Source organism: Cherax quadricarinatus, chromosome 49 (genome assembly GCF_038502225.1).
Source record: "Cherax quadricarinatus isolate ZL_2023a chromosome 49, ASM3850222v1, whole genome shotgun sequence".
Lineage (NCBI taxonomy): Eukaryota > Metazoa > Arthropoda > Malacostraca > Decapoda > Parastacidae > Cherax > Cherax quadricarinatus.
Genome location: NC_091340.1, coordinates 26,663,092 through 26,680,269, shown reverse-complemented (window position 1 = coordinate 26,680,269; position 17,178 = coordinate 26,663,092). Strand labels below are relative to the sequence as shown.

Genomic DNA, 17,178 nt, shown 5'->3' with positions numbered 1-17,178 from the left:
CAATAACATATACAACAATAACATATACAATAATAACATATACAACAATAACATATACAACAATAACATATACAATAATAACATATACAACAATAACATATACAACAATAACATATACAACAATAACATATACAACAATAACATATACAACAATAACATATACAACAATAACATATACAACAATAACATATACAACAATAACATATACAACAATAACATACAACAATAACATATACAACAATAACATATACAACAATAACATATACAACAATAACATATACAACAATAACATATACAACAATAACATACAACAATAACATATACAACAATAACATATACAACAATAACATATACAACAATAACATATACAACAATAACATATACAACAATAACATACAACAATAACATATACAACAATAACATACAACAATAACATATACAACAATAACATATACAACAATAATATATACAATAATAACATATACAACAATAACATATACAGCAATAACATACAACAATAACATACAACAATAACATATACAATAACATATACAACAATAACATACAACAATAACATACAACAATAACATACAACAATAACATACAATAATAACATATACAACAATAACATATACAACAATAACATATACAACAATAACATACAACAACATATACAACAATAACATACAACAATAACATATACAACAATAACATATACAACAATAACATACAACAATAACATATACAACAATAACATACAACAATAACATATACAACAATAACATATACAACAATAACATATACAACAATAACATATACAACAATAACATACAACAATAACATATACAACAATAACATATACAACAATAACATATACAACAATAACATATACAACAATAACATATACAACAATAACATATACAACAATAACATATACAACAATAACATACAACAATAACATATACAACAATAACATACAACAATAACATATACAACAATAACATATACAACAATAACATACAACAATAACATATACAACAATAACATACAACAATAACATACAACAATAACATATACAACAATAACATATACAACAATAACATATACAATAATAACATATACAACAATAACATATACAATAATAACATATACAACAATAACATATACAACAATAACATATACAACAATAACATATACAACAATAACATATACAACAATAACATATACAACAATAACATACAACAACATATACAACAATAACATACAACAATAACATATACAACAATAACATATACAACAATAACATACAACAATAACATATACAACAATAACATACAACAATAACATATACAACAATAACATATACAACAATAACATATACAACAATAACATACAACAATAACATATACAACAATAACATATACAACAATAACATATACAACAATAACATATACAACAATAACATATACAACAATAACATATACAACAATAACATATACAACAATAACATATACAACAATAACATACAACAATAACATATACAACAATAACATACAACAATAACATATACAACAATAACATATACAACAATAACATACAACAATAACATACAACAATAACATATACAACAATAACATATACAACAATAACATATACAACAATAACATATACAATAATAACATATACAACAATAACATATACAATAATAACATATACAACAATAACATATACAACAATAACATATACAACAATAACATATACAACAATAACATATACAACAATACACAAAAACATTTAAAACTACATTCGATATATATTTTGAATATTTATTACCGATAACTAAATTATTTTTTTCAAAATTGTTTATATTTGTGTATATATATATTATATATACGCTCACAACTATTTCGGGGAAGGGACTGGAGTGTACCGGAAGAAATGGGTACGGGAATGGGGGATGGGCTGGTATACCAATTAGCAGAAATCAATAAAGTCTGACAGTAAAGCTCCTAATCTCTCTCTCTCTCTCTCTCTCTCTCTCTCTATCTCTCTCTCTCTCTCTCTATCTCTCTCTCTCTCTCTAAGGAATCGTTCAAGACTCTTTACACAGTGTACGTTAGGCCCATACTGGAGTATGCAGCACCAGTTTAGAACCCACACCTGGTCAAGCACGTCAAGAAATTAGAGAAAGTGCAAAGGTTTGCAACAAGACTAGTCCCAGAGTTAAGGGGAATGTCCTACGAAGGAAGGTTAAGGGAAATCGGCCTGACGACACTGGAGGACAGGAGGGTCAGGGGAGACATGATAAGGAATTGACAAGGTGGACAAAGACAGGATGTTCCAGAGAGGGGACACAGAAGCAAGGGGTCAATTGGAAACTGAAGACTCAAATGAGTCAGAGATGTTAGGAAGTATTTCTTTAGTCATAGAGTTGTCAGGAAGTGGAATAGTCTGACAAGTGATGTTGTGGAGGTAGGAACCATACATAGCTTTAAGACGAGGTATGATGAAGCTTATGGAGCAGGGAGAGAGAGGACCTAGTAGCGATCAGTGAAGAGACGGGGCCAGGAGCTATGTATCGAGCCCTGCAACCACAAATAGGTAAGTACAATTGAGATACACACACATTTATATATATACATTTATATATCACTAGGCGCTATTAAAAAGTTACTGAACTGCAATGGAAGGATAATAGGCTTAGGTGACCACCTAGTTAAAGTTGTCTGCCTGGAAGTGTTGTTGGTCAGCGACTCTGACACTTTTCCAAACATTTCTGGAACTCTTCTTTCCTAACAGCGTCTGGCTCAGCTTGTGATTCTGCTGGAATATCAATTGTGACATTACATTGCCGCTCCTGGAGTGCCATTTATATTTCAGGGACGAGCAAGAAGTCACAGGGTGTTAGATCTGGTGAGTAGTGAGGGTGGTGACGATTATGTTGATTTTAGCCAGGAAACTCTGGTGTTTTTGAGTCAGTGGGGCACAAACTTCACAGCCACTCCCCTCGTGTTCAAATTTTCCCTTAATTCACCCAGTACCTGCAGTGTCCTGGACACTGACGATGATCTTCGTGAACTTTCCTCAATGATTCTTCACGGTGATGGACGACCAGTGTTCAGCCTCGTATGACGTTCGTAGCGCCTTAAATCAAGATCATTCACAATACTGTGTACCTCCCCTTTTTAAATCGCTAAGTCCTTGCTGAAGAATTTTGGAATTTCCACTAACCGTTTTACTAAGTTTGAAACTGAATTTTACACACACACACACACACACACACACACACACACACACACACACACACACACACACACACACACACACACACACACACACACACAGAAGTGTCCTTGTTTGCAGATGATGTGAAGTTAACGAGAAGAATCAAATCTGATGAGGATCAGGCAGGACTACAAAGAGACCTAGACAGGCTACAAGCCTGGTCCAGCAACTGGCTCCTTGAATTTAACTCTGCCAAATGCAAAGTCATGAAGATTGAGGAAGGGCAAAGAAGACCGCAGACACAATATAGTTTAGATGGCCAAAGACTGCAAACCTCACTCAAGTGAGTACAAATAGGTGAGTACACACACACACAGTTCTTTCTTTTTTTAAGATCCCATTTTGTTACACAAGAGTACACTGGCAGCATAACAGTGTGATGTACACCACCGCTACATTTCAACAAGGATAAGTATGAAAATAGAAGTCTGGGAACTTTTCACTAGCACCTCATACACAGAGTTTTTCAGCTGTTAGATACATTGATTATTTCAGCTGTTGCTATGGTATCATGGTGCTAACTCAAAATTCGTGGTTAAGTGTTGTATTATCCTTCGTCATATTTCTGGGATATAACTGTATTTTCTTAGCATACTGAGGACTGATAAAGCTTTCTTGTGTTAGTCCAGCTGATACACAAACTAATTATATTTGAGTGTGCTTCGGCACTAGATACGTTGATAGTGATCTGAAGTGACCTGAGCTTTAGTGGTTAAGATAAGATAAGATAAGATTTCGTTCGGATTTTTAACCCCGGAGGGTTAGCCACCCAGGATAACCCAAGAAAGTCTAACTTATTTCCATTGGGGTCCTTAATCTTGTCCCCCAGGATGCGACCCACACCAGTCGACTAACACCCAGGTACCTATTTGCTGCTAGGTGAACAGGACAATAGGTGTAAGGAAACGTGTCGAAATGTTTCCTCCCGCCGGGAATCGAACCCGGGCCCTCCGTGTGTGAAGCGGGAGCTTTAGCCACCAGGCCACCGGCTCTCCCATACCCCTGATGTGGGGTACAAGATTGTCGTCCGAGTCTGGGAGAGCGTTGCCTGGTCCTTCCAGAGATGAGCTTGGTGCTTGATACACTTTCCACTTCTTGGAATATTCAAGTCAGTCTAAAATTAGCTCAGAGGCACCCACACCACCGTACGTCCTTGGATCAAGGTAAAACACCGAGCTCTGCTGGGTGCTTGATTCTTTAGGATTGCATGGTCCTGTACATTAGGGCGTCGTGTGATTTTTCGCTCACCATGAGGCTCGCCAAAACGACATGGGTTCGAATCCTCGGCTACTCGCAGTTTTGTTATTGATTAAATTCCACTCGTTCGTGGTTACAATAATTATATATATATATATATTATATATATATATATATATATATATATATATATATATATATATATATATATATATATATAATGTGTGTGTGTGTGTTTCGGAGGAAACCAGCGACAGTATATTATAATCACAGTGAAAATAATGATATTCTCAACATTTCTGTAATTTCTCACATTATCGAGGGACCAGTAATAATGAGACGAGAAAACTTGTAAAGCTGAGATATGACCTCTCATGTGACCTCACATGTGACCTGACATATGATCCTCCTCACCGAAGATTCAATCAGGTCACATAAAATTTAAGATACTTGCCAGACGTGGGAATATTTTATCAACAAAGTTTATATTCCCAACAAATTTTATCAATCAATATAATTTATATAGCCCAGAACTTATATTAATATTGAAATGAATATAGAATATAGATTATATTTCTCTCATCATGGAACTCCTTGATGCATCTTTCTCGGTCTTCTGAATATCAATTGGATGGTTAAAATCTCTCACATTAATAAACAGAAACATTAGACTTTTGTCCACTTCTAATGTTATATTTATGTTATCATCTTAGTTCAAGAATTTTCCCAGTTTGACCATGGTAACTTTTATTTTTTATTTTTTTTTTTGGGGGGGGGAGAATTTTTTATAGACAACCAGCAGCACTTTTTTTTGGGGGGGGGGGGAGGGGGTCTTAATCCAGTGACTATCAAGATTTTTTAAATACAACAGATTTATTTTAAATTCTTAAGAGAAGGTATATCAAGAAGGTTTTAATAGTAAGTGAAAACCAACATTTTCTCGGTTTAATATATTTCTTCGTAAATTTTTTTGACTTGTAAAATATATTTCTGGTGATTTTGAAAGATTTGTCACTGGAATTTTTTGGGTTATTTTAGATCATATACTATTTCATAAATCTTCAATACATATTTCCTCATTATGCAAAAATTAAAAACAAGTGATACCAGATGCAAAACACCCACGGGGGGAGTTGAATGATAGCTCTGGGTACTGGTTGGTATACCAGGGACACTTATCGTCTACTGCTGCCCTCTTCCTCTCCCCTCAAGGGAGGTTCCTTGACGCTGGTGAGGGGCTCTTGATCTAGTGAATTGGATCTATGCTCCAGTTCCCTGAACTGAGTCTGTATACCATCCATTCCCCCCCCCACATCCACTGTATAACCCTGTGGGTTTAGCGCTTCCCTGTGATTAAAATAATGTTGGAAAAATAATGCCCTCTTCCTCTGAACGTATATGCCTGGAATTCATCCTTTTTCTGCAATATTACAAGCTCCTGACGTGCTGATTGCAACACGGAGGGCCTAGAGCTATCATTCAACTCCCTCATGAACTCTGGGTTGCAAATACCGAGCCCAGGCCCGATGGCCTGGTGGCCAAAGCTCCCGCTTCACACACGGAGGTCCCGGGTTCGATTCCCGGCGGGTGGAAACATTTCGACACGTTTCCTTACACCTGTTGTCCTGTTCACCTAGCAGCAAATAGGTACCTGGGCGTTAGTGGACTGGTGTGGGTCGCATCCTGGGGGACAAGATTAAGGACCACAATGGAAATAAGTTAGACAGTCCTCGATGACGCACTGACTTTCTTGGGTTATCCTGGGTGGCTAACCCTCCGGGGTTAAAAATCCGAACGAAATCTTATCTTATCTTATCTTAATACTAAACATTTAACTCTGTCATTAATAACAGTGTACATATCAGATATCTCTTGATTTTTTGCATATTTAGGATTTAAATACTTGGTTCATTTTAATTATTAGACAATATAATGATGGCAATGACTTGTTAGACTTACTAGAGTAGGTCCTGGTTTATATCTATATTCTTAGACGATAAGTATAGAAGGTCAGCCACATATCTGGTCCAGCTATGTGGATGACAGTGAGAGGATGGGAGGGGGAGTGATCTTGTGTCCAAGATCACTCAACATTAACGTTGTTAGCAAGATGTTCCATGTTTCAGCACATCAACAACCACACTGGGACGGCACCGACATCAACATTATGAACATCAACATTATGAACATCAACATTATGAACATCAACATTATGAACATCAACATTATGAACATCAACATTATGAACATCAACATTATGAACATCAACATTATGAACATCAACATTATGAACATCAACATTATGAACATCAACATTATGAACATCAACATTATGAACATCAACATTATGAACATCAACATTATGAACATCAACATTATGAACATCAACATTATGAACATCAACATTATGAACATCAACATTATGAACATCAACATTATGAACATCAACATTATGAACATCAACATTATGAACATCAACATTATGAACATCAACATTATGAACATCAACATTATGAACATCAACATTATGAACATCAACATTATGAACATCAACATTATGAACATCAACATTATGAACATCCTAGAAGACTCGCATACCAGGAAATCATCATAAATTGAAATCAGTCTTTATTGACAAAACACCTAGCACCTAGTTTTACTAGGCACCACCTAGCACCTAATTTTACTAGGTAGCACCTAGTTTTACTAGGCACCACCTAGCACCTAATTTTACTAGGTAGCACCTAGTTTTACTAGGTAGCACCTAGTTTTACTAGGCACCGCCTAACACCAAGTCTCGCTTGGCACCACCTAGCACCTAGCTTTACTAGGCACCACCTAGCACCTAGTTTTAACAAGCACCACCTAGCACCTAGTTTTAACAAGCATCACCTAGCACCTAGTTTTAACAAGCACCACCTAGCACCTAGTCTTACTAGGCACATCTAACACCTAGTCTTACTAGGCACATCTAACACCTAGTCTTACTAGGCACATCTAACACCTAGTCTTACTAGGCACATCTAACACCTAGTCTTACTAGGCACATCTAACACCTAGTCTTACTAGGCACATCTAACACCTAGTCTTACTAGGCACATCTAACACCTAGTCTTACTATGCACATCTAACACCTAGTCTTACTAGGCACATCTAACACCAGGCCCAACACAATGCCTTCAGATACAATTACCGCCGATTATAAATATCAAGAATGTATGTTTACACAGCCTAAATAGGCCTATACCTATTTCTATACCATAGGAGAGACAGACCAGACAATATTCCCCACCTCACCACGAGATATTCACTTCTCTGGGTAATACCAGCCTTTAAGGGGTGTTATGTAACAGACTATTGAATCCAGGAGGCTCAATGTACTCCCCTGACAGTATATATTCCTGTGTATTCTCCTCATTGCTTTGTATTCTACTGAAGAGAACCTCAACTAGAAGTCGAGATGTGAAACTACCCACTCTTTCACAGTTTTGTCTCCTGTGGGTCTTCCTGCTCGTTTATGCAACACTGCAAGCTCCTGATGAAGTGTTGATTTGCAAACGAAAGGCCTAGAGTTATTATTAAACTCCTCCTGTGGCTGTTGTCGCGATTACTGCATTATATATATATATATATATATATATATATATATATATATATATATATATATATATATATATATATATATATATATATATATATATATATATATATATATATATTCCATCAAAATAATGCACATTGTGGAAATTTATATTATTACCTCCCAGCAGGTGGTGACGTCTGGGTCCTGGCCATCAAGAACGCTATGGTCTCAGACCGTGGAGTGTACGTGTGCGAAATCAACTCTAACCCCTCTCTCACCTCCCTCTACATGGTCTCTGGTACGTACGTGGTCTCTGGTACGTACATGGTCTCTGGTGCGTACGTGATCTCTGGTATGTACGTGGTCTCTGGAAGGTACATGGTTTCTGATACGTACATGATCTCTGGTACGTACATGGTGTCTGCTACGTACATGGTCATCTGACCGAGGACTACCGGTCCACTCTTAAAAATCATAGGTTATGATTATAATCATTAATATGTAATGTGCCTATTTATTTATTATTATTAAAGATTCGCCGGTATTCTCCCGGCCCGGCCTTGGCTCCCTCTCTAGGGAGTGTCTGAGACCTAAGTCTCCCATGGAAGGAGGCACAAGGACCCCCTCATCTTTGGGACCAACTGTCCCTAGGCCTAGAAGCTAGGCCTCTCTAGAACTATTATTAAAGTTATACCTAATATTTACTATTTTTTAAATTTCTAGGGGAAACTATGAAAGTCTATTATAGTTTGACTTAAAATATTTTTAGGTGAAACAATAATGTTTTTTTCTTTGTGTTAAAATAATTTATTAGTGAAATTATCAGTCTTTTTAGTTCGTATTACATTAATTCAAAGGCTAAACTATTATAGTCCGACTTAGTTAAAATAATTCCCAGGGTAAACTGTGATAGTTTCTTTAATATGTATAAATTAACTTCTAGGGTAAACTATGATAATATATTTTGTCTTTCATTAAAATTATTTGTAGGGGAAACTATGATAGTATATTTTAATTTGCATTAAGCTAGGACAGACTTGTTATTATTGGCTAAAATATTACATTTATATTAAATATTTCCTCTGGTGGATTTTATGGCAATTATATAAAATTATCTTTGACAATTATCTCGGATTTTTATTTTTTTGGTTAATTCCATGCATATTCGTGAACTTTCAATGGTCAAAATTCTTTTTATTTCAAATGTAATTAATTTTGTAACCAAAGAATGTGACTTGCATATTATCAAATTTTTTTAAGCATAAATCTAATTTTTTTAATCAAAATGTTTTTTATTTCGAATTTTTGTAACTGTGTAAACCAAGTGTGAATTTTATATATTATTTTTTAATTGTAATTCCAATTTTTGTTATTCAAAATGCTTTTTATTTTGATATAAACATTAGAAATTTGTATACTCTTATATATATTTTGTTTGTAGTATTCTAAATTTTCAATCACATCTTGCTCTCTATTTCAAATTTATCTATTATCAACATTGTTGCAAATAATGTTGGTGTTGCAGTGGTTGCAGCGGGAAACAAGACAACAGCACAGGCAACAGCACTGCGGTCCCCCCACAACTACACTACTTGCTGCATAGAAAACGGGGTGTTGCCACAGTGCCTGGGGTTCTGTGCCATCCACAACATTCTCGAGGGAAACACTGGCATTGATCCAGAGGCTTGTGAATCACACTTTCCCCTCATTGTCAAGTGCATGGCAGGTAAGTTGTTGCTCTTATGGGGGGGGGGAACACTTGAGTAATTCATATATGTGGGACACTCGATTATCTTTTTCATGGGAACTCGGCTAATTCACCTACGAGGGTCACTTGGTTAATTCACTCATGAGGGAATGCAATTCACTTATGAGGGAACTAAATTGACTTATGAGGGAAATTCTAGTCACTTTGAGGGAACAGAAATTAACTTTCGAGGGGACACTCAATAAATTTACTTTCGAATGGAACTCGATGATTTCACTAAATTTAGTTACTTTAATATGTTTATTATGCACCCCGTACCCATCATGTGGATGGTAATAAAAAGATTACAGAGGTACTTAATGGGCCCATTATTATTATTAAAGATTAGCCGGTATTCTCCCGGCCCGGGCCTTTTCCAAGTGGTGGCCCGGCCTTGGCTCCCTCTTTAGGGAGTGTCTGAGACCTAAGTCTCTCCCATGGGAGGAGGCACAAGTACCTCCTCATCTTTGGGACCAACTGTCCCCAGGCCTAGCCACAAGCTAGACCTCTCTGGTCTGCCATCCCCACCCCAAGGGGGCAAATGGGAATGACAGTCTTATGAGCTAAAGGCTCGGGCTCAGGCACCTACCCTACCCTAGAAGGGTTAGGCATGGTATCGATAATGGGCCCAGGAACCATGCGGCTTTCGTTCTGAGTCAACCAATTCTTTAACTCTACCGTAAATAAGTTATGTAAATTTTGGGTTTATAAGTTTGTAAATTTCCACCAAAATTAACCCAACAACGTATCATTATATTGCCGAATTTTACATAAATTTATATAAATAGATATAAATGAATTATAATTATTTACATAATTATCTATACAAATTGTTCTTAGGCGATGTGCCGTTTAATCAACAGTAAAATAATACTTATATAGTGGAACCCCAGTGTTGGGACACACCAAACCTGGAACAAACCGGAATATGAACAGTTTTGTTCAGAAAATGTTGACCTGGTCTTTGAACAATTTTCTGGAGTACGAACGCAGTGACTTTTTTAAAATTCAATTGTAAAAATTAGATTTTGAGAAAAGCTGTTTCAGAAGTGCTTTGAAGTGACCTCTGACACTGACCTAACTCTCAGAGACTTTTGGAAGAGTCAGTTCAACATCCTCCAGTGTGTGAGGCTGACAAAGCCTGGCATATACTGTCTCCCACATCCAGTTTTTCGCAGTTCCAGCACCACCTGGGAACCACTAAGTTCAAACATCAGGGTTCCACAGTATCTTGTATGTGTCAGTGTGTTGTTGAGACACGAGATATACATTGAGAGGTATATACATTGTGTACTTACACAGATGTATATATCGCTATATTTACTGGGATAAGCAGTGTAAATACTCTGGGATACACTGAAAGATGTGTATCCCAGAGGATTTACACTGAATAGTTAATGTTTCATTGTGTACACTGAGGTGTATACAGTTCAGTGTAAATACCCTTAGGGGAGTTTATATCTAAATGTTTTACAGTGAGAAATGTATATCTCAGTGTATATACAAGAGGGGTATGTGTATATACACTGAGAGGTGTATATGTCAGTTTATATACACTTGTGGTATACGGATGACATGCAGTCTTATTGGCCCTAATGTAGTAGATAGACTTTAAATCCCTTTAACCAACCTTAATGATCCAAGTGTAGTAGATAGGCTTTAAATCCCTTTAACCAACCAGCCTTAATGACCCCCGTGTAGTTGACAGACTTTAAACCTCAGTACTGCCTACACGACACTTAACTAACACCTACTTTCTGACGCCTGAGCAGATTTGCGTAATCATGTGCCGTGCTGTGAGAGGGAGAGGGTTCCTGACATCTGTCAGGACCTGTGTCGTGGAGAGTATACTATACAAGACGACAGTATACAGTCCCAGTTCTCGTGTACTGCATACACCGAGGTCACACTCATGTGTATATCTGAGGGTGTAGGTGAGTATTCCTTGTGTATATCTGTGTATATTAAGTGTATGTTGAGTGTATATCTGAGTGTGTGGGTGAGTATGTTGTGTATATATCTACAAGTAATTAGGTACTTGTGGATAAATATCCCAGTAAATAGGTAATTTTGGGTATATAGCCCAGTAATGAGGTACATGTGTGTATATATCCTAGTAATTAGGTATTTGTGGGCATATATCCTAGTAATTAGGTACATGTGGGTACATGTTCGAGTAATTAGGTGCTTGTGAGTATATATCCCGGTAATTAGGTACTTGTGGGTACCTACAGAAATCCTGCCTATGAGTGCCGAGTCACCTAGCGTGGAAGTGCTGGGACCTACCTCCATAGAGGTGACCTGGGACCACCCGGCACCTAACACCCCTCCACCTGAGTATTACGTCATCAACGTTACCACCATAACGAAGTGAGTCACGTAAATAGGTACCCTTAGCACCTATTTACCTATTTGTAAGTAAACTGTAGCGTAGATAGGCACCCTGGCACCTATTTATGTTTTGGTAAGTACTTATTTGAGCTGCAATCTAAATAGGTACCCATGGTGCCTATTTACCTATTCAAGCAGTAATGTAGGTAGGCATCCTGGGCACCTATTAAACCTTTTTACCTATTTGAGTTGTAGCGAGTTGCATAAGTAGGTACCCCTTGAACCTGTTTGAAATTCCTAGTTAGGCTCCAGTAGGTTATTCAAATAGGTACCCTGACGCCTATTTATCTATTTGCAGATACCTAATCTAGGCTCCAATGATTAACGTCAGGTAAATAGGAACCTTTGACACCTATTAACTTATTTGCAAGTGCCTATTTGTGTTGTAGTAAATAGTACCCTGGCACCTATTTGGGGTTGAACTGCAGCTCTTGGTTCAGTTACTGAATAGGGATGGGCTAAATTTGATCCTTGGGTTTATTCCTTGGGGTCTGTTCCTTGGGGACTGGTCCCAAGGGTCAGTCCCCAAGGATTAGTTCCTAAAGGAACAGACCCCAAGGAAAATACCCTAAGGATCAGTCCCCCAAGGTTCAGGACTGATCCTTGATCAGCCCTGATCTCGCGCACGCACACACGGCCAGGAGCTGAGTATCGACTCCTGCAACCACAATTAGGTGAGTACACGTATATGAACACACATGCGCTCACAAACACAAACACAAACCAAATAACTGGTGCAGCATATGGGCGCCTAGCAAACCTCAGAACAGCATTCCGACATCTTAATAAGGAGTCGTTCAGGACCCTGTACACCGTGTACGTTAGGCCCATATTGGAGTATGCTGCACCAGTTTGGAACCCACACCTAAGAGATAAGATAAGATTTTGTTTGGATTTTTAACCCTGGAGGGTTAGCCACCCAGGATAACCCAAGAAAGTCAGTGCGTCATCGAGGACTGTCTAACTTATTTCCATTGGGGTCCTTAATCTTGTCCCCCAGGACTAACACCCAGGTACCTGTTTGCTGCTAGGTGAACAGGACAACAGGTGTAAGGAAACGTGTCGAATGTTTCCACCCGCCGGGAATCGAACCCGGGCCCTCCGTGTGTGAAGCGGGAGCTTTAGCCACCAGGCCACCGGGCCACCTAGCCAAGCATGTAAAGAAACTAGAGAAAGTGCAAAGGTTTGCCACAAGACTAGTCTCAGAGCTAAGAGGTATGTCCTACGAGGAGAGGTTAAGGGAAATCAACCTGACGACACTGGAGGACAGGAGAGATAGGGGGGACATGATAACGACATACAAAATACTGAGAGGAATTGACAAGGTGGACAAAGACAGGATGTTCCAGAGATTGGACACAGTAACAAGGGGACACAGTTGGAAGCTGAAGACACAAATGAATCACAGGGATGTTAGGAAGTATTTCTTCAGCCACAGAGTAGTCAGTAAGTGGAATAGTTTGGGAAGCGATGTAGTGGAGGCAGGATCCATACATAGCTTTAAGAAGAGGTATGATAAAGCTCACGGCTCAGGGAGAGTGACCTAGTAGAGATCAGTGAAGAGGCGGGGCCAGGAGCTCGGACTCGACTCCCGCAACCTCAACTAGGTAGGTGAGTACAGTAATACCATCCGCTATACTGACAGCAGCAGATTACCATCCCATTCATTTCACTATTTTAAAACGAAGCTTTCCTGTTTTACGCTGCCAGTCCTCACCATATTCCCTGTCAGACCTCATCATATTCACTCACTCTCGCCTGTCAGCCACAATCACTTTCAATTAAAACTTCTCCATTTGCGGGTCCGCAGGTTCGACCCCCCAGTGGAGGTGATGGAGGTGACAGGTAGTGGGGTCACTGACCTGGACACCCAGGATGACCTGCTCTACCTGCCCAAGAGACTACAGGTCAAGGTGGGTACCAGCACACATTGTTACTAGTAGTAGTAGTAGTGATAGCAACAGTAGTAGTTGTACTGGTTATAGATGAAGTATTAGTACATAAAATATAAGAACTACTGGCCCATGCTAGGCAAGTTCAACTCACACTCGTGTATTTGTCCAAGTTATGTTTAGAGCTACGCAAGGTTTTAGCTTGGATGACGCTACTCGGGAGTTTGTTCCACTCGTCCATAACTCTATTACCAAACCAGTGTTTTCCTATATCCTTTATAAATCTAAATTTTTCCAACTTGAAACCATTACTGCGAGTCCTGTCTTGGTTAGATATTTTTAGCAAGTTATTTACATTCCTTTTATTTATTTCTGTTTTCCATTTATACACCTCAATCATATCCCCCTTAATTCTACGCCTTTCTAGAGAGTGTAGATTCAGGGCCTCAGTATATCCTCGTATGTTAGACAGTGCCATCATCTATCCTTGTAGGATAAATAGTACCTCCAGTCTATCATCGTAGGATACAGTGCCCCTAGTCTACCCTCAAGATTTCTGATACATGGGATCAACTTCCTCATTCTATTCTGTATATTTTCCAGCACATTTATGTCCATTCTGTAAAATGGGGACCAGAACAGAGTGTATACACACTGCAGTGTATACACACTGCAGTGTATACACACTGCAGTGTATACACACGGCTATATTCGTTATCTTGATTTTCCTCTTCAAACAACTTAATGGAAACGGTTAGTAAATTTAAATGGCAAAAAAATATCAGTTTACCAAACAGTGGCCAGATTTGTTGATAAAGTTCAGTGCTTCAAGCTTCAGACCTCATCGCCAGTTACCGAGTCCATTCATTTCGTCATACCTGAAATTAGACTGGCCCATAATTAGGTGGTAGGGAGCTATCTCCTTTTGACAATAGGTGTCTTATGCGTCACGTACCACAGGTACTGTGCAATCATTCTTTTATCCAAGAGATGTCTTGGCCTGTTGGTTATCATTTTAGGATGTTGTGTGTCCATTTAGGGATAAATGCTGCTCTGAATCATATTGGTGTCACCACTGCCAACAGTTGCCAGGACTCCCTCGGGATTATTCCTTGTCAAGTATCCCTCACTATTATCCAGATAATCCCTAGTCAGGGAGGGATGATTGATCGAACCATGTTAGCAAACACTGCAACATGGCGTCACAGTAATCCATAATCCTACTGGATCGGTACACACAGTGCTGGACGTGTGTGTGTGTGTGTGTGTGTGTGTGTGTGTGTGTGTGTGTGTGTGTGTGTATCCCACAGCAGAATTCGAAATTGAACACACTGCATCAAAGAACATAGTACTTTACCCACACAACCAAACTCCAGACAGGTATGGACACCTAGCCGAAGCTAGACGGTCATTCCTATACCCCGGGACACCTGGATTGTAATAAATTATTTCATCAAATCCTGCCACATGCAGTGAAATTCGAAAGGGATGTTGAAATGTTTAACAATTTGCAGATGGGCGAAATTATTTGCAAACATTATCTTTCAGTCGGCAGCAAGACTTGATCCTGTGCACTCTTCCTGGTGCTCCAGGGTATGGGATATAGCGTTAAGCTTTGCCTAAGTGCCAATACTTGTCTGGAGTCTGGCTGTGTGGCTAAATTACTGTGTACTGTGATGAAGAGTGCACAGGTTCGAACACTGTTGTGGACTGAGAAATTGTAAATAATTTCGCCTGTTTGCGAATTGTTAAACAATCCAGTATTTTTTTTCAACGTACCATCTGCCTCTTACCGAGGCAGGATGCCCCCCCCCCCACAAAAAAAGAAATATATTATTTAGGTTTTCTTCTTCTTACACTTAGTAATACATACAGGAGAAGAGGTTACTACCCCTTTGCTCCCGGCATTTTAGTCGCCTCTTACGACACGCATGGCTTACGGAGGAAGAATTCTGTTCCACTTCCCCATGGAGATAAGAGGAAATAAACAAGAACAAGAACTATTAAGAAAATATAAGAAAACTCAGGTGTGTATACTAAAATGTGCTCGTGCATGTGTAATGTGACCTGTGTGTAAGTAGAAGCAGTAAGATTTACCTGTTATCTTGCGTGTTTATGAGACAGAAAAGACCAGCAGTCCTACCACTGAGTAAAACAGTTACAGGGTGGAGTTACTACCTACTACCAACATATATATATATATATATATATATATATATATATATATATAGATATATAGATATATATATATATATAGATATAGAATGATCTCGCCTGTGTTGGTTCTTCACTCACCCACCTTGGTCTGACACTCAGGTATCAGCCAGTCAGACGCACGCCACCATCAGGAACCTGTCACCGCTGACGTGGTATGAAGTGTCCGTTGTGTCAGTCAACAGACACGGCTCCTCGCTGCCCCAGTACAAGCTGAGAGTGCTGACTGAGGCGCAGCAGGCCAACAAGACTGAACCAGTACACCCAGAACTTCCTGACATCGTCGGCTGTTGTTCTGACAAAGGTGTCAAGCATTACAGGTAAACTTAAATCAACTTACACTAAATTAAACTGCATTAGGTACCTTTAACCTCAGTATACAACCTTAAACCACAAAAAAAAAATATAGACAATGAGAGACTGAATATCAGACTGTAGGGAGGGAGAATGGAGGAAGTGAATGTATTCAGATATTTGGGAGTGGACTTGTCAGCAGACGGGTCTATGAAAGACGAGGTGAATCATAGAATTGATGAGGGGTGAGTGGCGCACTGAGGAGTCTGTGGAGACAAAGAACGTTGTCCATGGAAGCAAAGAAGGGAATGTATGAGATTATAGTGATACCAAGACTTGTTGCACATGAAGCATGGATTTTCAACGTTGCAGCAAGGAGGTTACCGCCCACAGGATGGGTATGGGGTGCATAATAAACATATTAAACTAACTAGCAAGGAGGAGGCAGTGGACATGAGTCTGAAGGCAGTGTTGTGCAAATATTGTGCAGAGAATTAGTAGCTTGGATATTAGAAGGTGCAGGGTTAATGAAAGTATTATCCAGAGACCTGAGAAGTTGCTGAGGTGGCTTGGAC

General features: G+C 38.5%; 1 protein-coding gene across 1 annotated transcript in view; it reads left to right on the top strand.

Moving 5' to 3' along the window:
• LOC128697096 (Ig-like and fibronectin type-III domain-containing protein 2) overlaps positions 1-17,178 on the top strand; it is a 466,169-nt gene that overhangs the window by 417,117 nt on the left and 31,874 nt on the right. The window contains exons 6-11 of the mRNA XM_070095088.1: positions 8,253-8,363; positions 9,591-9,791; positions 11,585-11,746; positions 12,047-12,182; positions 14,014-14,116; positions 16,412-16,629. Coding sequence (XP_069951189.1) covers positions 8,253-8,363; positions 9,591-9,791; positions 11,585-11,746; positions 12,047-12,182; positions 14,014-14,116; positions 16,412-16,629 — 931 coding nt within the window. The remainder of the gene's footprint in view (positions 1-8,252; positions 8,364-9,590; positions 9,792-11,584; positions 11,747-12,046; positions 12,183-14,013; positions 14,117-16,411; positions 16,630-17,178) is intronic.